At 41.1% G+C, this 26,554-nt stretch overlaps 1 protein-coding gene across 1 annotated transcript in view; it reads right to left on the reverse strand.

Annotated features, from left to right (window-relative positions):
- MTHFD1L (methylenetetrahydrofolate dehydrogenase (NADP+ dependent) 1 like) overlaps positions 1-26,554 on the reverse strand; it is a 188,026-nt gene that overhangs the window by 65,386 nt on the left and 96,086 nt on the right. Inside the window, exons 21-24 of the mRNA XM_074333706.2 lie at positions 12,958-13,097; positions 7,775-7,816; positions 6,894-6,994; positions 6,199-6,376 (exon numbers count right to left, since the gene is read on the reverse strand). Coding sequence (XP_074189807.1) covers positions 6,199-6,376; positions 6,894-6,994; positions 7,775-7,816; positions 12,958-13,097 — 461 coding nt within the window. The remainder of the gene's footprint in view (positions 1-6,198; positions 6,377-6,893; positions 6,995-7,774; positions 7,817-12,957; positions 13,098-26,554) is intronic.

Consider the following 26,554-nt stretch of genomic DNA (forward strand, 5'->3'; position numbering starts at 1 on the left):
ATGAAAGGATTAACTGTCAAAACCCCACCGACAACTGGCATATGTTGAAGTTTGAATTGTTAAGAAATATAAAATAATTTCCTAATAATCAATCAACCACCCCCCACACAAAACAAAACAAAACAAAACACTCCAACCCTTCCAAACCGCTGCCTTAAGAAGACCAGCAGGAAAGAAAAGATTCCTAAACATTCAGGCAGTGAAAGTACAATAGTTCAGAAATCCGGCCCTGGGCTGAGCCCTCCAGGTCTGTTTTGATCTCCCTTCATCCAGACCCCGCTGTGATCAAGAGAATGGCTTCACACAAAGAACAGGAAAGACCGTTTAATAAAAACAAACACTCTCCTCTCTTGCTGTCAAGGTTACACCTCAAAATGTTTGCATGGTCAGAGGACGGATACGGAAATGATTTTCAACCTTAACTCCTGATTTAACAAACACTATTCAGACTCCGATTTGCAAGCTGACTTTCAGTGTCATACAACCTTCGCAAAAGCAACCAACTTTTTATTGTATCACCAGTGGAGCTAAATTCTACCGGACAAAGAATGCTACATGTCTTGCTTTAATTTGGTGGTGCCCTTCTTTCTGGGTGCACTTAGAAGCCTTCGCTTCTAATTCCTAGTTTTAACCCTCTTGGACAGGAAACCAGTTCTGGAGTCTGACAAAGTCACCCGAGTTACAAGGTAATTCTTGTAGGTCAATTCACGAAGCGCTCTCTCTTCCTGAAGTGAACACGACAGGAGGAAGAGCTAACACTGATTGGCAGCTTCCTACGTTTCAGCATTTCACTCTGAGACATTTCATCTGGTCCTCATGGCAACTAGATGAAGTTGGTGTTAATATCAGACACCATTTGATAGGTGAGACTCAGAGAGATGAGTTAACTTGCCCAAATTTATATCTGTAGTAGGAGGCCTTGTCAATATTTGCACTCAATTGTGCATAACCCCCAAACTTTATCCTTTTAACTATAACGTGTTACATCTTCCATCGAGTGTCCATTTGTTAGGGGGTAAGTCCCTCACTTTCTCTGAACTTTTGTTTCCGCACCTATAACACACACCCAGTGGGACTGGGTGAGATACGCTTGAAATCATGTATGGAAGAGCGATGTTAGCTAGTAAAATGCATATAAAGATTAGTTTTTTTTCTGCTATACTACTTTCCAGTGTGCTTGCAGATGTGGAGCTATTATATATTAGTTAACTGTAAAGATATATTTGTCAAAAGTAATAGAAAAGGAAAAGTAACAGAGTAGATGGTTTTTTGGGAGGACTATTAACAGCTTCTTAAAGGGGACTATGACCAGCTGAGTTTTTTTTTTTTTTTTTTAAAGATTTTATTGGGGAAGGGGAACAGGACTTTATTGGGGAACAGTGTGCACTTCCAGGACTTTTTTTTTTTTCCCCAAGTCAAGTTGTCCTTTCAATCCTAGTTGTGGAGAGTGCCGTTCAGCTTCAAGTTGTTGTCCTTTCAGTCTTAGTTGTGGAGGGCACAGCTCAGCTCCAAGTCCAGATGCCGTTGCTATTTGCAGGAGGCGCAGCCCACCATCCCTTGCGGGACTCGAGGAATTGAACTGGCAACCTTGTGGTTGAGAGCCCACTGGCCCATGTGGGAATCGAACTGGCAGCCTTTGGAGTTAGGAGCGCGGAGCTCTAACCACCTGAGCCACCGGGCCGGCCCCATCTGAGTTTTGAGAGGAGACGATGCACTGTAATTTCAAATTTATCTATCTATGTATCTGTGTATCTATGTATCTATCTATCAATCATCTATTTATTTTTTAAGAAGGGTGCAGTTCACAATGACCCATGCGGGGATCGAACCGGCAACCTTGGTGTTATTAGCACCACGCTCTAACCAATTGAGCTAACCCACCACCCCTTGAATTTAAATATATTAATTCTCACATGATAAACTTCCTCTGAGCAATTAGGGCACTGTACCTTATTCCATATTTTTTGAATTGTCATTCTGAATCAATCAACAGCTGCTTCTAGTACCCTAATCAAAAACTGCCTGTTCTTGAATTAGAAGCTACTCTCATAAAAAAATGTGCACAATTGTTCTCTAGAGAACAGGGCTGCTTAACTCAATTTCCTATAAAGTTTAGCATAGACCCCAGTCAGCAATACAACTTGTTTCTTGCTTCAATTATAGGCTGGTCATCGTCATAAAGCCTCCAACCCTGCTGGTATCTGGCCTCCGTGTCTCTGCGGTCAGGTGTTTGTATGTCTCTCTAGCTGTTCCTCTTTCCATTGATTGGGATTTTGAGACGATATCTCCCTCCTCCCCCCCCCCCAAAGCAATCATGCCTTGTGCGCCTACACTATTTCAATTCCTCCAAATAATGGATCTCAGGTGTCTTTCTTCTGTAACACAAGACTGGGCGGGGGTGAAGCAGGAAATAAGATGCCATCAACCCTGTACTGAATACATTTCTGGTGGAACAGAGTCTGGTGGGGCAGGTCACCAAAGCACACAGAAGCCCAGTTTGCACTCAGGAGTAACGGCAGCAGGTGATTCATCCCAAAGCATTTTATCCCTTCTTTCATCCTGTAGAGCAATCCCACACCTGTTAGGCTGCCGACCACCAAAGGGTTAATCTCGGAGGAAAAAAGAAAGGGAGCAGAAAGGGTTTCAAGAAAATCATTACTTAATCCATAGAGGTTCACCAGCATTGAATATGCAAGAAATCGGGAAAAAGTCTGAGCTCTGTTACTGACTGCACCAACAAATTCAGATTTTGATGTGGTTACGAGACAAGATTGTAAACGGGCTCATGTTATCTAAAATCATCTTGCCAGTGCGAGGAACACAGAGATGAGGGAGCCAGTACCCAGCAAGCCAGGGCAGCCAGCGTGTTTCACAAACTGCCATGCAGCAAGAAGCTGATTATCTCATAAACAATTATGCAGCTCAAATCTAATTTGTGTAGTTAAAAAAAAGGGAGCAGAGTATGTGGGCACAGGAAGCAAGAATCCTGGCTTTGAGGCCACCTATCAAATATAGGACTTGAGACCACATTATTATAAATGTTCTCCCTTCCCACAGGAGAGCTGACATTTTAACATCATTATCTCCATGAAAAATGGGACTATAGGGGAAAAAAATAAGGTATCAGTGGAAACGAAAAGGGTTCATCTTAGGGTTAGTACATGTCTGAGACAGCATAACTCAGAGAAACATTTCTTCTACTCACTGACCTTTTCTCCTGGAATGGTTTCCTTGAAAAGAGACACACTTTATGAAATCGGTCATTTAAAAAACTTGCCTTTGGGGCGGCTGGATGGCTCAGTTGGTTAGAGTGAGAGCTTTTAACAGGGTTGCTGGTTCGATTCCCACATGGGCCAGTGAGCTGCGCCCTCCACAACTAGATTGAAGACAGCGAGCTACAGCTGAGCTGTCGGAGGGGCAGCCAGATGGCTGTTGGTTAGAGCGCAAGTTCTCAACAACAAGGTTGCCAGTTCAATTCCCACATGGGATGGTGGGCTGTGCCCCCTGCAACTAAAGACTGAAAACGGCAACTGGACTTCGAGCTGAGCTGCGCCCTCCACAGCCAGATTGAAGGACATCGACTTGGAGCTGATGGGCCCTGGAACAACACACTGTTCCCCAATAAAATAAAATAAAATAAAAAGAAAGAACATTAAAAGAAACACAAAAACTAACCAAACAAAAACCCTGTCTTTGCCACTCAGAGTGGGGTGCTTCATGCTCTGATGGCAACAGTCTGAGGTGCTGTGAGCTGGCCGGGGACAGGGTTTCCTGACAGTGGTTTGTGTAAAAGGGCTGAGGGCTGTGCCAGGTGCTGCAGATACCCTGGCAAGGCTCACCTGGGCAGCAAGGGGAGGGAGAAACACAAGATCACTTTGGCCAGCAGCCACCAACATGCCTGGCGTGCCCACTGCAGGGCTGCGTCGATCTTACGCTTCACATCTCCGGGGTCAAAGAACACACAGCTCCTAATCAGAATATTTTTCTTCGTGTAGAACCCAAGTCTCCCACCCTCCCTACTGATCTCTACCACCTCTGTAATCTAGAATATTCTACTCTCTTGTTCAGAACATGGCTTTACAACCCGACAAAACCTGTTCTGGGCTAAGCATCCCAATTCATTCCTGAAGTCCTTCCTTCCACAAGTAGTTACTGGGGGCCTACAATCTCCCTCATTTGGCATGGATTCTGCACCCGTCACCATCAAGCTTCCACTTCTGGTGGGCCACTCAGTTACCACCCCTTTAAGTAGCATCTCCCGCCAGCCCACCGCCACTTTTGAACACAGTACTGAACTATGAAGAACAGAGAAGGACGATGGTTCCCATCTTTCCAGATACTCTCCCAGCTCCGCCGCTTTCCAGCTATGGGACACCGGGCAGGTTCTTTGCTCTCTTTTTGTGCTTTAGTTTCCTTATCTGTAAAATGGGGGGCTATCAACAGTTCGTCCTCAGGAGGGATGGTAGGACTACAGAAATTGTCATGTGCAAATTACCCATTATGCCTGGCACGCAAAAAGCCCTTCTCCAGTGGGAGCCTTCACAGCAAGGCCAACATCACGCTCTTGCTGATAATAACTTTAAACTTACAGATAATGCCACTACGCTCTCTTCACTCATGATTTTGGTCTCTGCCATCTGAACAGCAAAGAGGAGTCATGCTCCTGTCTGACATCTGAGAGACAGACCAACAGAACTGGTGAGGGGTGGAGGAATGGGGAAGAAGAAATCAGCTTGCACCTGAGCACTCTGGCAACTGTGGGCTACCTTTGAGGACAAATCCAACAGCTAGAGCTGGAGCCACACAATTGAGAGTGCAGATGTGGACATAGGTGCCAGAATAAACGGAGGACAAAAGCGAGGTCCTGGGAAGTTCAGATTTTCTTCGTGAAGGCTCATGACCTAGATATGCTTAAAAATATACTAGATGACCTAGCAACTCCCTTTCTGGGCATATACCCAAAAGAATTAAAAGCAGAGTCTTGAAGACATGTTCACAGCAGCATAACTGACAACAGACAAGAGTTAAGAAGCACCGACGTGGCCAGCCAGATGAATGAATAAACAATGGGGTATGTGCATGCTATGGAATATTATTCAGCCCTAAAAAGAAAGGAAATCTTGACATACACAATAACATGGATAAATCTTGACAGTATGTCTCCCTGAAATTCAGATGTTGAAGTTTAATCCGCAAAGTGGGGACTTTGGAGATGATTTGGTCATGAGGGTGGAGCCCTCGTGAATGGAATTAGTGCTCTTATAAAACAGACCTCAGAGATCCCTCACCCTTCCCATCATGTGAGGATGCAGAGAGAAGACCCTCACCAGACAATGAATCTGCCAGGGCCTTGATCTTGGACTTACCAGCCTCCCCAACTGTGAGAAATCAATGTCTGTTGTTTATGAGCCACAATCTACGGCCTTCTGCTACAGGAGCCGAAAGAGCTGAGAGCGTGAAGAAGCCAGTTACAAAATGACAAATACTGCGTGGTTTTACTTATAGGAGATACTTAGAGTGGTTAAGCTCATAGAGACGGAAAGTAGAATGGCGGCTGCCAGGGGCAGCGGGCAGAGGGGAGTGGGCAGTTATTGGTCATTGGGCACAGAGTTTCGGTTTTGCGAGATGAAAAGAGCTATAGAGATGGATGGTGGTTGGTAACAATGTGAATGTACTTGATAGTACCGAACTGTACAACTAAAAATGGTAAAGGTGATACATCTTCTTATGTGTATTTTACCATAATTAATAATTATTAAAACACTTAAAAAATATACTAGACATAGCTCAAGAAAACCGCAATGAGGGAAAAGAGCTACAGCAGAAACGGAAAAAGAAAACATATCCCGTGGTTTCACAAGCCTTATGACGTTGCTCAAAAGGCTTGTTTCTGTGCAGACCGTCCAAGTGTCAGCTGTGGAACACGAGTGTCCAAAGCCCCTCGTCACTGATGCCCGCTACGTGGAAGTAGAGGATATAGCCTTCGAGAGCCTAGGCTTTGGGGCAAGGAGCTTGGCTCGGCCCTTGGTAATGGGGTCTCGTCAGATGGCTTAACCTCTTTCACCTTCAGTTTCCTTATCTGCCTGTGGGTTGTGAGGACTCGGTGGGACAAGTCCTGTACAGCTCTCAGCGCTGGCCGGGCACACAGTTAAGGTATGAGAAACGTCAGCCACCATTAGCACTGTTGTGGGATCTTACCTGAACATCATACAGGAACTGGAAACGACTTCTTTTACTTGCAGCTTCTCTCACAGCCCAAGCCAGGTCCACTGACCCTTTGCCACCCATCGACCAGTGATAGCAGGGGACCGCATCAAAGGCACCAGCCCGCTTCGCGAGCTCGCACACTAAGTCAATCTCAGCGCGGGTGTCGGTCCTAGTGATGAAAATGTTTGTGGTTTTTGCATCTGTATTCATTTAGGGATGTTTTTAAAGAAAGACTAACCGTTTATATAGAACTTTGCTCCCTTACACTGAATATATTTTAAACATCAAAAGTGGTTACATCGTGTTTAAATAAATCAAACTTAAAGAAAAGCATGGGAAAAAACTCCTCCAACATGACTCAAATATTTCAAGTTTTATTGAGAAAATTCCATAACATAGCCCTTTGATCATCCATAGTCTTTCAGACAGAAATGCTGGGTGGAATTTAAAAAAAAAAAGCCAAAGAAATGGTAAGTCGCTATATAGATTTCATTTCCCTAGCAACATGTGAGAACACTGTGTGGAGATGAAATCAATCCAAACCGAACCAAACCAACAGAAAGAGCAGAGTACTTCTGTATACTTTTAGATGAAGCAGAGAAAGACCAAACATCCTCAAGACACAAATCTGGTTTACAGGGTGGCCCAGCGCTACGACCACATTTAAAGGAGAAGGCTTGACTTACTTGAAGACATTCAGAGCTACGACGACGGGAACCCCAAAGAGCTGAGCGATCTGAATTTGCTTCTGGAGGTTACAGCAGCCGTCTGCCACCAGCTGGATGTTCTGTAAGAAAACCAGACCCCCTGTATCACTTCCCACCACACCTGCCAAACTAAACTGGGAGGGCCACTGTGGCAGGTTTTGCTTCCATCTTTGCTCACGTTATGGTCCTAGAAGCTATTTAAGAAGACCACAAATCGTTTCTTCCCCCAAGAAAGATGGCTGCTGAAGGAGACGGATCATTTTCAAAATAATGTCTAAAATTATTCTGAGTCCAATGGCATATTTGGGTCTTGAGCCAGGCACCCATTTCTGTGGCTGAACAGTGGCCAGGACATAAGCGACATGCCCACGCCCTGCAGGCTGGTGGACAAGAAGGCACAAGGCCACTGTACCGGGAGCCGCGCTCAACTACTCCCTGCTCGACCCCTAGTGCCACCTGTAGGAGCTAAGAGGTACTGTTGCCAGTAAATCAAAGTATTTACAGAAAAGAGTCAAGTAACTTATTAAGCCATAAAGCCAGTTGTATATGCTCCAAAAGTCAGTTTTTTTCCACATCTAAAGAATACATAGGTATGAGGTTTATATTTGTGTCTGTGCTGGAGACCGTGAGTTGGAGAAGGGAAAAGTAGATACAGACCATGTCCAGCATTTGTTAAGATTGAAGTGTTAACTGAAGGGATTGTAACCCTGCCCCCAACCATTGCCTCTAGGATTATCAGAAAAGCACTTTTCTAAGAGGCCACTGGTGGAGGACTCCTTCACTGACTTTTAACTGTAAGCCAATGGTTAACTGGATGTGAATGATTCTTCACGTAAGCCTTTTAAAGCAGTCACTCTTACCTCCTCTGTGTATTCTCTCTTAAGAGGGACACCTGCAGTTACCTGAGATAAGAGACAAAATTAAGAATGATCTCATTAAAATGCTTACTCTAATTGATCAAGATCTGAAAGAAAAACAAATCATAAGTCACTTTTTGGGACGGTACATTTAAAAGCTCATTTTGTACTTCAATGCCATTTCTCCTCCCTCCATCTCTCTTTCTCTTTCTTTTTTGGCCTAGTTTCTCACAACCTATGAGGTTGGCAGGGCAGTTTAAAAATGAAGAAACTAAAGTTCAGAGAAGGCAGGTGTCTTGCCCAAGGTTACAGAGCAAGTGAGAAGCATACGGGGGACTTGAATGTAATAGGGTTCGGAAACCCCAACTTAGTGCCTTTTCACAATCCCACATTCTTTTTGTCTGCTACCAGTTTTGGTGAGAAACACCAGAAAACATTCTGATTCACTGAGGACATGATGACTTAGTTTTCTCTCGGTGGAAAAGAGCCTTGAGAATATTAGAAATCCCTTCAAAAGAGGTATCTGTGACAGATAGTTTTTGATAGTGTATAAAAAACATAATAAAGTATTTTCAGATGGATTTTTCCAGCAGTAGTACAGACTGAAACACGGAGTGAACTTTTCAACTAGAACAACTAAAATACTATATTAAAAAAAGAACGTGAAGTATTGCTGAGCTTGCATACATGCAAAACTAAGAAGCAAAGAGGACCAACTAAACCAAAAGTTGGTTCTTAAAAAGACTAACATTGACAACATTCTGGTAAGATTTTTCTAAAAAAGGAATAAAACAATATTATAACCACACATGCTATAGGCAGAATTCATAGAATACAATGACCAACTTTACAGCCATACATTTAAAAACATAAATTCATAGGGGTGTAACTTTCAGTAGGCTCATATAAGAAGAAATAGAAAACCTAAACAGTTCCATAATATATTCATTAAAAAATGAAATTTGTAGTTTAAAATCTACCCCATACCATTAAATAACAGGCCCAGACAGTGTTACAGGTCAATTCTTCTCATCTTTCAATAAACATATTATTGTAATGTTACAAAATCCCTTCTAGAGTATATAAAAAAGAAGGAATCCTTTGTAATTTATTTTATGTGGCTAACATTTCACTCTTAAATACAGATGCAAAGATCTTACTTAAACCTTAGGAAACCAATAAGTAAAATTCAGTCATTCATAAAAAAGATAATACGTCCCCAAATTAGATTTATTAAAGGGATGTAAGGTTCATTTTATATTTGAAAGTTCAGTAATAACCTGCAGCATTACTAGATTAAAGAGAAAAGCAATATCCTCTCAATAGATGAAGAAACTTACTCATCACCTATTTAGTACAAAAACTTGGCAAACTAGGTTTAGAAGGCAATTTCCTTAACCTGATAAAAAAACATACTAAAAATCTACAGAAAACATCATACTCAGTAATGAACCGTTAAAAGCATTTTCTTTCAAATCAGGATGCCCTCTATCACCATTCCTATTTACTAACACAGTGCATCCAAGAAGACCTGGTAGGTGACAAGAAAAAAAACATGAAGATTGGAAAGAAACAAAACTGTTCTTATTTTCAGATTTGATAGCCCACATAGAATTCTCCCAAGTATCTATTGCTAAATTAGTATAATTAATAAGAGAATTTTTAAGCCACGGGGATATACAGCATGGTAAGTATGATTCATAATACTGCGCTGCAAACTTGAAAGTTGACCTTAAAAGCCCTCATTATAAGAAAAGAAAAAAAAGTTTTGTAACTACGTATGGTAACAAATCTTAACTAGACTTATTGTGATCATATCAAATCTTGATGTTGTGCACCTGAAATTAATGTGTCAATTATACCTCAATTTAAAAAAAGAATTTAGAGAGGTCACTGTATATATAAAAGCAATATATAAGAATCCTGTTAAAATCATTGAAAAATATAAAGTACACAAGAGCAAATCTCTAAAAGGATGTGGAAGTCTTTTATGGAATAAACAAAATCTTTATTAAAATACAGTTACAAAGACCTACATCAATGAAGAGATATCCCACGTTCTTAGATAGAAAGCTGTCAACTCATCAAATTGATCTATCGATTTAATGCCATTTCAACAAAAATCCTAAGAAATTCCTTAAGGAACTTTATGAGCTAATTCTAAAATACACATGGAAGTGAAAAGGGCCATGGATAGGCCAGGCAAGCATGAAACAGAGAACAACGTGGGAGAGCTTGCCCTACAGGCTATCGGTGTGCACAGACACAATTATATGTAAATAGATGAGAACAGAAGGGAGGTCCCAGAAAAAGACTACACAGGAATGAAGAATTGATTTATGACAATGTAGGCTTGAAGATCAGAAAGAAGGAGGGACTATGTAAAGAAACAGTGTTAGGCCAACTGGTTATTAATACAGGAACAATGAAATTTGATCTAGTCATTGCAATACAACAACCAAAAAGCAGTAATAATGGGAGTGATGGTTAATTCTGTGTGTCAACTTGGGGCAGGGAGTGCCCAGATATTTGGTGGAACATTATTTTGGGTGTTTCCGTAAGGGTGTTCGTTGAGAATAACAATTACATTGGTGGCCTCTGAGTAAGGCAGATTGCCCCCCATAATGTGGGTGGGCTGCATGGAATCAGTTGAAATGTCTGACTAGAACACAGAGACTGTGCAGGAGAACATTCTCCAGCAGACGGCCTCCAGACTGGGTCTGGAACTGGAATCCCGATTGGCTCTCCTGAGTTTCCAGCCTGCTGGCCCTCTCTGTAGATTTTGGACTTGTCGCCTCCATAACTGCATGAGCCAATTCCTTGTACTAAATACTTTTATGTAAATACACATCCTGTTAGTTCTGGAGATTCCTTGTTAATAAAATGGGTTTAAAGAACTAACTGAAAAATGAATACATGGATCCAAAAGTATAACAGATTATTAGTTCTTACATCTCACCAGGAGTGGTCTAGCACTTTGGAAGACAGGATTTGAATTTGAAACGATTGGGGCTAAAATGGGCAAGTTCAAGGGTCACAGGATTTTCCACTGTACAAATTATGGGAAGAAAAAAAAACCCACCAAGCTGAATAAACAAAAGTGCAGCCATGGTTATTTGTGCAATGATATTAAAAGGAAGTAGAAATTGTAATGGATCAAAACATTACCACAGAGTTGATTCCAGTAAGGAGAAATGACACTGAGATGGATAATGTAGAATACAGGATTAAGAAGATGAAAGCTCATTTACTATTCAATTATGGAAAACATTTCCTGGATACAGACTACGCCAGGCACCAGGGATACACAAATTAGTCAGACGTAGTCCTTAATCTCAAGGGATTCACAGTTGAGGAGGGAGACTACACATAGACAATCATAAAACAATGTGACGCAGGAGGCACTACTGGAGGCCAGGAGAGGGAGCCAAGCTTCTCCCCGCTTTCTGACCCCCTCTTCTATCATGCACCACCTTTATCTGTGCCCGTGGAGCCTGAGCCCTGTTACAAGCATCACTGGCATGGAACCACAACTTTAAGTGGAAGATTAAGGCGAGCAGAAAATGCAAGCGCTGGAAAACAGAGCACATACATTAAGATGAACTGAAAGAGGATTATAAATCATGTAGGGAATTTGTACAGGATGCAGATCACAGTGTGGAAAAACATTGGACTAGACGCCAAGAGACCTTGATTTTACATCTGATTAGTCCTGCAAGTAAATGTGGGATACTGAGCAAGCCACCGAATCCTTCTCCCCCGCAGTAATCGTCTCTCTATGCAGACTGAACCAGGCTAGACGACCTCTAAACCCTTTCCAGTATTAAAACGCTTTGATTTTATAATTTTCAGGGTGCAAAATAGGGAGGGAGAATTTCAAATGCGTCTTACATGGGCAGAAACAGTGTTTTGAAAATGGGAAGTTGGTATATAGAGTCAAAGTGTAAAGTCAAGGAGTGATTGCAGCAACAGGTGGTGTTTTGAGCAAATTCAGAATTCTTTGGGATTTACTGCCTATAATACATGTTAAGTCAACCTTCCATTTGAAATAATGATGAAGCTTGAGGCTAAAATGAAGTGCGCAAGTGTCTGAATTTAGGACTCAGAAAAGGTTTAGTCTTTATTAGTAAGCAGCGCTGCACAGTGAACAGAGTAGGAGCTTTGGATTTAGTCCTGGGCTGCAGATCTGGCTCTCTGCTGGCCTGGCGACATTACCCATATTCCCTAAACCCACCGTACCTCAACTTCCTCATCTGTAAAATGGTCTGAAATAATGCCTGCCCGTCCTAGGACAAAGAATCGCTAAGATGATTAAACAGTGCACATTATGGTGTTTCAGGACGGCAAACCTTGGATTTGTTTTGCTCTTGTAACAATCATCGATTATGTGACTTCTGTGAACACAGTATACCAATTAAGAAATCAGATTTGGCACTTTGTCTAACGTATCAATAGTGTAAATGTTAAAGCCACTCCAAATTATATTATTTCAAAAACAATGAATTGGTATAATATTTCATATTCTCCCTTTGAAGATACCTAAAAATGAACAAATAAAATACTACACCTTTACCGTGGAAATGAAAAAAATTTCCTTTCAGATATGTGTAAATTCTGTATATAATAATACAGGTTCATATCAAATGTCTTTAAAAATGTTATAATAGAATTTATGTTTTCCAAGCAAAGCTCTCTGAGAGATAATCCAGTCCTGTAACAGTTATAAAGTGAAATCATAATAAACAGAAACAAAAGGAACATAGTTCTAGATGAAATCTGATGAGATGTAGCATCAGTGAACCAAAAAACCGTCTGTACAAACACTGAACAACCTCACCCACAAGAGGAACCATTCTGATCTGTATGTGCTCCGTTCAGCAACCAGACCTCTATCCTCCCATTACCGTGGGGCTAGAAAATGTTGACATCAGCCTCAGCTAGGAATCTTAGGACTAAACAGTGTTTACATTATGCTCCTTTCCAAAACACTGCATAGAAGTAACTTTGTAGGTGTTAATATTTACTTGAACTTACCTAAACTCTAAGTGCCCTGTGATGGTAACTTGTAAAAAAGGAGACATTCTAGAAAACTAGAGTTATGAAGCAGGTTTCAATGTTTCAAACGCTCAATTCTGCTTTATCTTAATTTTCAAATTGGTTTCACTAGGAAGGAAGAAGGGACTTACGCTTGGCCCGCCCCCGTGCATCTTCAGAGCTCGCACTGTTGCCACCAGCACGACCACGTTGGGCACCAAACCGGAAGCTCGGCACTTGATGTTGAAGAATTTCTCCATGCCAATATCAGCACCAAAGCCAGCTTCAGTCACTGTGAAGAATCAAGTTGGAAACCTGCTATTATCTTCTAAAAACAACAGTAAGGCGTGGCAATCACGGGTATGGTTCAAATTCAAAGGAGAGCTTACACTCCCCACCTAGTCCAGGTTACTACACCGCACTGCACCTTGTTCATACACAAAGGTAACCTAACTCCCAGTTTTAGAAAATGTTCTATGTCTTGACATTCCCTAAAAAGATGGCTCTCTGCTTCCTATCACCATGACTTAAGGAACCTTTGCCAAGGCCTAGATTTTCCTTTCAGTACAGTAACAGAGCAAAACTTTTCTGAACACAGCTGGGATTTTCAACTTTTTAATCAGGTTCCAAATTGTATCAAAGAACACTGCCAGCATAACTACGACGGAAGATCCTTTCTCACTGTAGATCACACATAGAATCGTTTCTTTTAGTGCCACTGGTCATTTCTATTGATTGACAAAATTCAAGTTAGTTGAGTGGCTTAAGGAGGTTCGTTATTATATAAGACAGCATCTTCATTCTGTAACCACAGGGACACTGTAGGGGTTCATAACGAGTCTCCCCAGAATGTGCTACCCTGGCATGAGAATTACTTGGAGCTGAAGACAACTGGGGCCTACAAGGCTTAGGAAGAGCTTTAAACCTCCTTCGTAACTGCCTAAAAAAACTTAGATAAAGGGCCTGATTCAGGAAGAGCAACATCACTTGAGATACCTACAAGGAATGTGGGCGAGGGAAGCCACAGGGCTCAGAGACCAACATCGTCTCTGTTCCACTGTCTCTGCAAGGCCCAGCAAACATTTGTTTTCCCATCTCTATGTGAACAGCTTTCCTCCCCTCTGAAGTCCCAGATCCCACCCCTTCTCCTTAGGTCAGAAGCCCCAACTGCCTGACTGGCCTGTGAGTCCCATATTGTTAAGGAGCCCCGGTACCTATGAAACTAAACTTGATTTTCTCCTATTAACCTGTCCCATGTCGATTTAATAGCCAGAAGAATTTAGAAGGGTAGAGGAGAAATTTTTCCTCCCTGACAACACTCATTCTCTCCTCGCCCCCAAATTGTAAGAACTGTTCCTGTGGCAAGAATGGAGGTAGTAGAGAGAAATGTCTAACAGTGCCTTCTAAGATAACACTAGTGACACTGGGTCAGCAGCAGAGTCTTCGACATACAAAGCAGATCTCTAGGACCAGCACCACCAGCACCACCTGGGGGCTGATTAGAGATGCAGACTCTCAGGCCCTACTCTGGATTGACTCAAGCAGAATCAGCATTTTAATAAGATCTCTAAGTGAGACGAATGCCCATTAAAATGTGAGACGCACATAGCTCTCGGCAAGGAATACTATCAATGTAGTGAAAAGTAAATATTTACGAAATACACACTATATACTGACAGTACAAACAAGGTCATAATTTACGGCACAGATAGGAATTAGTAGTAAAAAATTTTACTAAGACAAGAAACAAAACATTTAAAATATAAAAGAATGAAGATCTCTGTCCCCAGCATTCACTGAATACACACATTTTAACAAGAATTAAGGAAAAAATGATAAAAATGTCACACATAATTTCAAACTCTAAATATGCCAACCAGTTGATCTAATTCTTTATGGTTTCCTATAAGTAGTTCATATGCCCATATGATTTTTATATGATAGAATTTTGTAGTTCTGCTCCATTACTTTAAAATCATTGCAGATTTTCTTGCTGTATTACAAACTTTCAAAATTTATGACTATAAGTGGAAGCTTATAATTTTGATACGTTGATGTACCAAGATTTACAAATTGTTCCCCCTTGGTATTGGATGTTTGGGTTGTTTCCAACAGAAATAACACTGCAAAATATCTGTGTGTATGAGCTTTAACCTCTTTCAAATTATATTCTTGGAATAAATTCCCGAGGGTAAGAGTATGGGGCCAGAGTATGTAAAAAAATTTTATGACTGTTGATATGCTTTTGACAAATTGAAAAATATTCCTTTAAAAATATCCGATTTGGAGTGAGTACAGCTACAAGTCATTTTGTCCTTTGTTTCATTTTCTTTGAATAAGCGATGTAGCAGAACAATTTAAAGCAGAACACATTCCATTTTGTACAGGACTTGGGACAATTCTAGTGATTTTACTAGCAGGGGTCAAAACCAGAGAAGATCGTTGACATAACGACCCCTATGTCAGGGGTGCCCCTGGTAAAGCCAATGCTAACTTCAGCATGGTGGTGGCATGGTGAACCCCAGAAGAGAACTATTCAGTTGACTTTGTCAAAGGTCATTCCGGAGTGGGCTTCCATTAGGGAAAAAGACAGCAAGGCCACCAGTACCAGATTATGAAGTCACCAATAGGTGATCTTTCTGCTGGTCAGTATCAAAGACAGACCACAGAGAGAAAGACAGACAGACGGGATCCAGAATTCCTACTAGCTGTGCGATCTTGGCGAGTTATTTAACCTATTTGAGTCTCAAAGTCCTCAAATAGGAGGGTTAAGTGGGTAACACATTTAAAGTACAGTGGCACCTTGGTTTTCAACATAATCCACGAGTTCTGAAACGTTCGAAAATAGCCGACAGCTGGGCCTCAGGATCTTGCACTCAGCGGAAGCCGTGTGACATGTTCGACTTCTGAGTCGTGTTCGAAAACCGAAGCATTTACTTCCGGGTCTATGGCATTCATAAACCAAAATGTTCGTCAATGGAGACATTTGAAAACCGAGGTACCACTGTACTAAGTTACTGCTTTTCTGGTGCCTCGTGGGAGCTCACAAAAATGGTTAGCATCATTATTACCAAAGGAACAGATCTCCCACTTGCTAGAAATCATATTCAATTTTTAAGCACTGGTCGAATTCCTGCTATGTCCAGGCATCTTCCTCAGTGGTAAAAGTCCAGTCCTCAAGCAGCATGCCAGGAACGTGGCGAGAGAAACCATCTGCTATTAGACGCAAGAGAACTGGAGAATCATTCTTGTGTCACCAGGACCCCACACAGTACCTGGCACATATAAATGAATGAATGAACAAAGATATAAAGAAACAATTAGAGTGGGACTTGGAGCTAATGATGTAAAGGCTGTCACTCAATGAAGCTAGGCAGAGGGACACACAAAACAGAATCAGATTAAAAATGCTCTGATCCCTCCCTATCATATACTTTTTTTCTTACACTATGAGAACAGTTTTAATAAAAGGCATAAATGTCATATCTGATAAAGATATGACCATCTCCAATGTCTACACAGGCTAAGTTTAAATTCATGTTTTAAGAGATAAATTGGGGGAGAAAAGGAGTAACAAAGAGAACTTCAGTTAGGGCAAGAAACAGGATGCAGTAATAAAGGTTCAGGGACTGTGGCTTCCAAATGCAAAGGAAATATGGAGGCAAATAATGCGAAGAAAACAGAAGAACATGCCAAAATCCTTACACTTTGAAAACTGTTCTGAAATACCGCATGTAATCATTTTTATGTTGTTTTGAAATACTGGGCTGCTAAGGAAAACAGAGTGTGGGAAAGGTTTGGTGATGTGCAATCACTAATTACAAAAATTAGGACCACTTAATAAGGTGCCATCAACCAACGGTGATTTCCCAGTATTAACTTGGAAATGGACACTATGGACTGCCATGTGTCCGTGTCTCAGGGGGTTCTGACTCGAGAAGGGGACAAGCCACCCTTATTGGCAGGCTCCATTTCCCAGGCACTTCCTGGGAACTGTCAACAGAAAACCTCTAAGTTTTCCTAGTGATCTGAAATAAGCAATTTATTCCCTTATCGTATTTGTTGCTCTTAATACATTTTTAAAGAGATAAGGGCTAAAGAATTATTTAATGTTGATTTTAATATAGACTTGTTCTTGAGTCACGAAGCACGTACAACACTTACTATGACTGAGCATTCCTGAAAAGCATGTAATGTAGACTTCTGAAAGCTGCACATTTAAAAAGGCTTGCAAAAAATGCACGTGCTGCAACAGTTATTTGCTTTGGCGATCTCTTTTACACAGGCAGGGGTTACTGCTAGTCTACTTACAACATGAATGAAAACAGGAAACACTGATACTCTTATTGTGTAAGCACAGAAACTATGAGATAGTAATTTTCTAGCATGGCTTAATTCAAACTTCAAAACCAGAAAGGAAGTGTCAGTGGATCTCGGTTGGGAAGGGACTGACTATTTGGACAAACACGGTTGGTAACCTGCACAGGAAGCAGAGCTCTGGGTTCAGCTGGCGAGTAAAACCCAATACTGGACAATCGGGCAGCTGGTTTTCCACGCTCATCTGCTGGGGCACCCCGAGTCACATCGTACAAACGGAGCAGAAACGGTGACAAACAATAACTACACACTAGTAGGAGGCACACAAGATACCTATGAAATTCTTCAGTGAGGCAGAGAGATGATTTTTATGTCTCGAATGATTCTGTCACGCCCCCAACTAGCAGTACACAAAGAAGTACAATAAGTGAAATTCAATGACAATAGGACTCAGACAGGTAATCACTCATCTGCTAACTTAAAGGGAAAAAAAAGCACTAATATCATGACCCCATAGGCAGGCCCTGTACATTTTGGGTTCAGAAATTCTAGAGCCATGAGGGAGCTAAGCTCCTCTGTTATCTTCTCAGGATAAAAGCCCATTGTGGTGTCCCAGGTCCCTCTCCTGACCAGCCCAGTTCTCCTTTCTGTATTATACTCTCCTGCCATTTGATTAAACATGTACATCCCAGAATTTAGGAAAAAATATTCCTTTTTTTTCCTCATTAACCAATGACTGAACCTCTATTATTTTGCCTGGCATTTAAACAATCATCTATGTACGCACGCCTTTATTTAGTGAGGAAACAGTACATTTTTAACACGACAAAGATGAAAAAGATTAATTACCTAATTAAAAAAAAAATCTTTCCCTTTTCATTTTTTCTTGTTTGAATTCCCCTGGTATTTAAAAAATTTTATTTATTTACCATTATGCTGGTAAATTTGAATTCAATTGTTTCACATTGACTTCTGAATTGTCTCATGTGTTAGTACATTTACTCAACTCATTTCTATGGAATCACCAACCAGCTCAGTGGTTCTCAACTGGGGACAATTCTGCCCCCCCTCCCCCCAGGGGACATGTGGCAATGTCTGGAGTCATTTGTGGTTGTGGTAACTGGCATCTAGTAGGTAGAGGCCAGGGATGCCGCTATACATCAGAATGCACAGGAGAGCCAACTCCCCCGCCTCCAAAAAAAAACCCCCCAAAAACAAACCCAAAATTATCCACCCAAAATTCCACCAGAGATAGAGACACTCAGCTGCAGTTTGATCACGAGTATGCTTGAATTTGCAAGAATAAAAAATTGTACAAGATTATTACATGACTGATAACCTTACATATCATAAGATCCTGAGATATAACAATCCCAGTAACAATTCTGCTCAGCAGTCTCGTGTGCTGCGTCAACGGTGCGTTCACTACAACCTGGCAGTTCTGGTGATGACAAGTAGTGTCTCACTGGTGACTGCGACATTAACTTCGTAAGAAAGCAGGGAGGGAGGGGTCTGACAAGTCAACATGGGACAACACAAGTGGCAGCAATGGTCAATCTTACTGCTGAGAACAAACACATATGAGGAGGAAAGGCTATTCTAGGTTGAGACTGGGGCACGGGGAGTGGCACAGAACTAACACTGTGTGCCCGGCAACGTACAAGACACTCCGTCTCCTTTCACTCTTCCGCACCTTTGAAGTCTTTATCCATCCGCTTAAGAAGCTAAGTATTAGAACATTTAAATAAGGTCACACAGCTACATGGTAAGAGCTTGGATGGAAACAAGGCCCATAAGCCTGCAGTCTATGCCAGGGTTCCTACCCCATACTGCCTTGTCAATACAGAGGGAGCCAAAAAAATACACACATTTTAAGAAAGGAAAAAACAACTGCATTACAATTGTAATAATATATACCGATAATGGAAGGTGAATACAAGTCATGTGCATACATTTTTTGGCACCCCCGATATATCAAGGAAGCATGCAGCATTTCTCGAGCTCAACTGTTTGGTAAGTATGCTTCAAGTCGTCACACCTTGTACTTCAGTATTTTGACATATAAGAAGTAGCTCTCAATTCTTTCCCTGAACTCTGAAGGGTGTGCCCGACTGGCGTTCTAGCTGCAATATTGCCCTGCAGAGAGCACGTACTCTGGAGTCTTCTCCATATGATATGCCATTCTTTCTTTCTTTGTTTTTGACTGGATCCAGAAATTTGTTTTCTCTCTTGGAGCAAATCATTTGGTGATGACGAATCACGATCCATTCTTAGTTCCTGGTCTACGTGCCAGCAGTGCTGCATCCTGGGGAGTGGCAGGAAGTCTACTGGTGAACAAAGACAGACCTCCAAGAGAGGAAGCACCAGTTCCATCTAGGCTTGGTACCCAACACCAGCAGACAGGCCGCAGGGAGAGAACACTCGCTCTGCAGTCTGGGCTCCTGGTGGCCAGGTGGCACTTCACCACCTTCCAACTGGCTGAGTCAGATCCCAAGACGGGACTTCCCAGCCGTGTCCTGCCAGGTTTCTGTCTTCCCATCACTGGTTGGAAACTGAGCAACTCCAACCCTCTAGCTTGGGTTTTCTTTTCCAGACTGCATGTTCCTCTACTCACCACGAGCACACAGGGGGAGAAAAGGCAACAAATCCTTGAGATCTGAAATTCTCATTTTTGCTTTTACACCGGGGAAAACACTCCTTGGACTCTGAGAGTTAAATTGAAGCACCAAGAAAATTCCTCCTTGAGTTTCGGGCTACTTGACATGCTTGAATGTTGTCACCAGAACTGCAAATTGAATTTCCAGCTTGCTATGTCACTAAGGGGTCCTTTAGTCCGTGTATACTCAGAAGATTAGACTTTTCAGATTTCATAGTCACTTTATAATGGTAATATTTTTTCTCGCCACGATCCATGCAACATATACATCAAATATAAAACATATTGAGTTCCCCATTATTTTTGGACACAAACTTGAATTTATAGACTGTTAGAGGTCTCACAGAAGAGCTAGTCCTTCCAATCAGCTTGGCTTCAAATGGGTTGAGATAAGAAATACATCTGCTCAGGGCAGATTTTGCTAACTTAATCCTCAAAAGAATTTCTTGTAAACAGAGGGAGGAATAGAACTGTAGCTTTCATTCAGTCAGCACTTTATTTTCTCACGACAAATCAGAAAGAAAAATAAAACCTTTGTACAGGAAGAAGCAAGGTATATGCTGGACTGGACCTCATTCTGAAGCACTGTGGGCTGTAACTCCTGAACAATGCTAAAAGGAAATGGAAACTAGATTCTTCAAACGGCCTTTTTCTACCCTATGTAAACAGGTCTATTCAGCTGCAGCTGTCCGCAGATAAATTCAGGGAAAGTGGAGTTCAAGGTCACAGAAGCACCTGAATTCTGAACTTGAGCTCAAGGTGGGCTAGCCTTTGAGGATTTGAATTATTTTTCTCAGTTACTAGAAGCAGACTAAGTAAACCAGGATGAATCATTAAATTAATTACAAGGGGAGCACAGCATTATTACCACAGCTGAAAAAGAAATGAACTTGATTTAGAAGATATTAATTTTGAGAACATATTAATTTTGAGGATTTAGAACATATAAGTTTTACAAAAAATGAAATCCTTTTTGCTGTTTCTGATTTGCCTATTTAATCTATGACCCTCTTTGATTTTATTAAATGTCTTAGGGCCAAATTTCCATAGAGTATATAGATCAACTGGGCACATATTGGGAGACCTAAGGGAAGAAGAAACCAGTAAAAAAAACAGCTCCATTATTAATAGTAGCACGTGCCTTTCCTTTTTCTTACCTTTTCGTTGATGGCAGTGTTTACACCCATTAGGGGAAGTTTGGTAGTCATACACAATACAAGATAAAGTTATTGAGAATTTATTTGGGGAAAGAAAAGATAAGCAAAGTATAAAAAGAACATAGGGCCACTGGAACCATATGTTTTTGTTAGTAATAAAAACTTTGGAAAAAACCAGTAATGCCATATAGATGCGCTTTGGTGTCAGGACCCAGAATTTCCTTTCTCTACAGAGTTAATTAGTTACAGACACTGGTTCACGTTATTTGGAACCATCATTAATCATCTTGGTTTGTAAAATGATGTTGGCCAAAGTGAAATTTAATTTTGAAAAAAAAAAAAAAGTTCAGATGAAAATTAAATTACACATGTTATTTTTACCTCCCTTATAAAAATCCAACTGAATTAAATTCACGAATCTATTATCCAAATAGTTCCCATCTTCTTGGAGGGATCATGAGCATTTGTACAATGTCATCGCTATGACCAGGGATTTAACCCTTCCGTTTTTAGCAAACACATGGTGTCCCAAAGTTCTGGCTAGGAGCCTGGAATTTTAGATGATTGAATGGGGGCAGAGCTGTTCTCTTACAGCCCCTGAGAACTCGACACTTGAAAAAGAACGTGAAACAGAAACAAATTTTGAAAGGCTCTGCTACTACCATGCCTTAACCAGACATAATGGAAAGATGAAATAGAATGTTTTTTTATTGAGCTGTTCATGAAACAAATGCTTGGAGGAAAAATGTATAAATGTCATAGATAAATAAATTTTATCTTAAAGGTTCCCATGAAAACAACAACAACATAAAAAAACCTATAATAGCTTTTCTTCAAGTGTTGAGAAACTTAGCAAGTGGAACTATGATTACTGCGTTTGCAAACAAATTACATATACCAACATTCCTGGTATGAAAACTCTGATCGATTAAAACAGACAGAAGGAAAACATTTTCAAACGCAAAAGTAGGCAGATTCTACAGTATATTTACTAAATACAAGCAGGAAGAACAGGGATTTTTGAATTGAAGGTAGAGACCCATTAGTGTGTCATAAAATCAATGTACAGTATTCCCTCCTAATCCGTGGGGATCAGTGCCCAGACCTCTAGTGGATGCCTGAAACCTCGGATAATATCGAACATGTTTTCTGCTTCATGTCTTCCACTCACAAATTTAATGCCTTTTCCGTTTGAACTTTTGCAGTTTGAGGTGAGACAGCAAAACTAGCATGTCTTTTCTTCCTCAGATGCATTCTTACTGTAGATCTTAGCAACCTCAGCATACATTTTGTTTTCTTTCCTTATTAATGAGAAATTTCACCTTTTCACTTAAAGGAAGCACTTCACAGCTTCTCTTGGGCATATCCAAACTGGCAGCATCACCACTCTGTGCTGTGGGACCATTAGTAAGTACAACAAGGGTGACTTGACCACAAGCACTGAGATACAGGACAGTCAACCTGACAAGCAAGGCGGCTAGTGAGTGACTAACGAGCAGGGAACACAAACAGAGCGGAGACGCTGGACAAACGGGGGATTCACATCCTGGGTGGGACGGAGCAAGACAACACGAGGTTTCATTACGCTACTCATAACAGAGCACAATTGAAAACTTATGAATTGTTTACTTTTGGAATTTTCCATTTAATATAATCAGACTGTGGCTGACCACGGGTAACCGCAGAAACCTCAGAAAGTGAAACCGTGGATGGGGGTGTGCACTGCTGCACTGGGTTGCAACCAGAATTAAAAAAAGATAAAGACTAGGAAAGAAACATCAGGATACATCACACATCATAAGAGAAAGTAGATTTGTTTCGTAAGACATTTGTTCCAGTTTTTACACACGGACACACGTGTGCACATACAGTTGTGATACACAATGAATCTCACGCTCTGGCTTTCAGACAAAACATCCAAGAGTCACTGGCCTCGACTCTACATTTGCAGATTTCTTCTCTAGGAAGGGAAGAGATGGACCCGCTGGTTTGACAATCATATCTGGCATTACCAGTTGACTGCAAGAAGATCCATTTAATGGTTCTTCAGGTCTGGCCCCGTTCCACTCAGCCCTGGGACAAACAGCGCAGGCAGCTCGTAGGAACAACACCCCTGATCTCAGTGGCATTGGCCATTATGTTTAGATGTAGGGTTACAGATGCCACGTTACTCTTACTGATCCTGTGGCTCTAGTTTTGGGAGTGGAGGCAGAGGTCTGCACAGTCCTGCTTTCCATGTTCCTTTCAGTACGTCTGACATGGACACCACTGTAAGACCAGGCCACAATACTGTCCACTGGTATTCGATTTTAAAAAGATTTAACAGAATAAATGAAGACACACTGAAAACACCAATAATTCACATTTACATTTGTAAAAAACTCAAACTCAAGATAATAGCCTTGAAAAGGAGAGACATCCCTACGCCCAGGAGTTGAAACCAAAGTTTGGTGTAATTCTCATTTTGTTGGAATGAAGTACAAACCCTCAATTTGCCATCCCTCTCTCTCCTCCTGTTGGTATGCCCCCAGCCTGGCCTAATAGCTAGAAGTGGGTCCAACTAGGCTAAAGCCGCTGACAAAAATGATTATTTGTGTTATACAGGAAAATGTTCAGTGCATATAAATATTTTATGTTTATTATGTTGGCAAAAAATAAGCATTAAAACGAGGGCTCGTGATGCCTACCTACCTTGCAAATTTCTGAGATGGATTCCTGAAGAGCAGATGGGGGCTGTCCCCACAAAGACAGCATCTCTGTCCATATGCTTTTACCTTCAACATAGTAAGTGCCATGCTCTAAAGATACTTCTATATCCTGCTCTTTTCAATTAACCTAAGAAACGTGAAGCATTTCCCTACGACAGTCACATTTTTTCAAATAATATTAATATATAATACAATATAATGTAATGTAATATAATATAATCTAGTATAAGAATGAGTCATGATTTATAAAACCACTCTTATTTTTGGACATGTTTTAAACTCCTTTTCAAAAGTGATCTATACTTAAGAAAGAAAGTGGGCGGGCAGTTTGGCTGATTTAGAGTTTAGTCCTAAGTGTGTTTGCATAGAGAAGTCAGTCTGCTCTCCTAAACCTGCCTGGCTGCTGGGCAGATGTTGTTACCAAGGAAACAGAGACAGTGACAAGCATAACTTGGCATTAACTCAATTCTGTGTCTTGAACTATGTCATGCTGACATGGATTAGCAACTCACCTTTCTATTTGAACGAAACCGTGTAGAATCAGAAAATGTCTTAGCTTCTCTTGCAGCTAGGTATGGCTGTGGAGCCAAGGTTATTAATGAGATGTAAAGAGAAGTTGTTGTATATCCAAGAAGGCCATACAACATACTGAAAAGGGGGAATGCCTCTCTTCCTTCTTCCTACTGGCTGAGACACAGATGTAATGGCTGGGACTTATGCAACCATCCTGGATTACCAGGCAGCTCAGAGTCCCTGATGATAGAGGAGCTGCCAGACATAACAGACTGCCTGCCGAGAATTTCTTTTATGTGACAGGGAAACAAGCTTCTATTGCTTTGGGTCACTTTTTCTCACTGCTGTTGTTATTTGTGGATGAACCTAATCCTAACTGATCTATCTGTGAAAATAGAGCCTACTTAGAAACATTCTAGCATTTTTCATTTCTACTATTTCAGTTTGTACATCACTTGGACATTATGCAATATTCCTTCTCTGCACAATAGTAACTCTGGGACTGAAGTCAAGGTTACATTTCTAATTTAGGAAAGATGTCAGATTTGCTCAAAGTTTTGCTGATGGAAGAGCTGAAATTTCGCGGGCTGAGATGTGGCCATAACTCTTTGAATAGATGCCTCAAAGCTCCACCACTGAAGGGAACAGAGAAGGTCTGATCACAAGCTCCATACATTACATTAAATCAAGAATTAAGTCAAGACAGCAGAAACCAGTATATATGTGAGTTTGCAGGGGCTCAGGATATATGTGTGGGACTCCAGAGGGTTTCCTAGTCATTAGACTTCAAGAACTGTTCTCACTCTAAATTCTATATCCTTTGTGTGTGTGTGTGTGTGTGTGTGTGTGTGTGTAATAAACAAAGAAAGGTTTTTTTTTAGAGGCAAAAAACTATTTTCATAGTTGTTTAAAATATTTTTAGAAGTTATATCATTACATTATTGCCTGACCCTAGAAAGTAAAAACAATCCATCATCAACCCAAACATGCATGCAACTTTATAAAACAAACAGATAAAGAGCTAAATAAGATGGGGATGGGAATCAAAAGAAGGTACTCAGATGACTGGTGCTTGAAATTCAGAATGTTTGTATGCATAAACACTTGAACATATAAAAAATTAAAAAAACCACACCACCACTCCTCATTCATTACAACATAACTGACCACCTCAGTGTGGAATAAGGAGCAGTTAGTGGATGAATAAGCCATCCTCATGCCCCTGCAAAGCAGGCTACAAGGGAACCCCTGCGGAATCTCTCGGCCTTGTTCATTCCTCCCAGTTCAGGTTGCAGAGACAAAGTCTGGCCCGGCTCCGTCAGCCTGATTGCCGCACCCCCACCCTCCTTCCCCAGCTATCGCCCACATCGCTACGACTCATCCCAAAGGAAAGGGAAGAGTTGGGGGCTACAAGCAAAACATCATTCCTGCTGGAAAAGTAACCAAAAAGCCCGGACCCACTGAACAGGGCTGTTAATATCCAGATTTAGCTCTAAATCAAGTAAAGACTTGACCACATACTAATGACAACTGCTAATCTACAGCTCGAGCCTCAGCCTGTCTCCTAAATTACAGACCCATATCCCTTCTCTGCCCCACCCCCATGCATAACTCCCATCACCATTGTGGCTTATTTTCCTTTTACAAAGAAATAAAACAGCACAGATAGAGTTGCAGTCTCCCAGGCACGGCCCACAGTTCAGCTCCCTCCCTTCTTCCCATAATCAGCAACAATCTTCCCATAATCTTATTAACTTGGTGCAGATCAGATCATGTTTTCATACTTCTACATATGTACAAGTCATGAACAAAACAGAGTGTTGTTTCTGTGTGTTTGAAATGTGTTAGACTGTACTTAAAATTCCACGACCGGTTTTTTCACCCAACAGTGTATTTCTGAGATCTCGCTTCATGGAAACGCCCAGAAGTGGTATTGCTGGTTGTAGAGCTGCCTCGTCTCTAACTGTGGATGAGGTCCTGTCCTGGGGAGGGAGTCCCATTGGATGAGACAGTGGCCTCTCCCTCCCCTCACTAATTCTCTTCAAAGAAACGATGCGGAGGGGTGGGAGTGGGGTGTTGGGCAGAAATACCACCTTCAAGTCTGACAGCAACAACTCTTTACAGAATCATCCTGGAAGTCCTCATGGATTAGAACTAGACTACCATGTTTCCCCGAAAATAAGATCTAGCCGGACAATCAGCTCTACTGCGTCTTTTGGAGCAAAAATTAATATAAGACCTGGTATGGTATTTTATATTATATTAAATTATTATAACATATTATATTATATTAGACCCGGTCTTATAGTAAAATAAGACCCGATATTATATTATATTATATTATATTATATTATATTATATTATATTAGACCTGGTATTGTATTGTATTGTATTATAT

The sequence above is a fragment of the Rhinolophus sinicus genome, chromosome 2, assembly GCF_057876585.1.
Source record: "Rhinolophus sinicus isolate RSI-liver-muscle chromosome 2, RSI-T2T, whole genome shotgun sequence".
In the NCBI taxonomy this organism is placed as follows: Eukaryota; Metazoa; Chordata; class Mammalia; order Chiroptera; family Rhinolophidae; genus Rhinolophus; species Rhinolophus sinicus.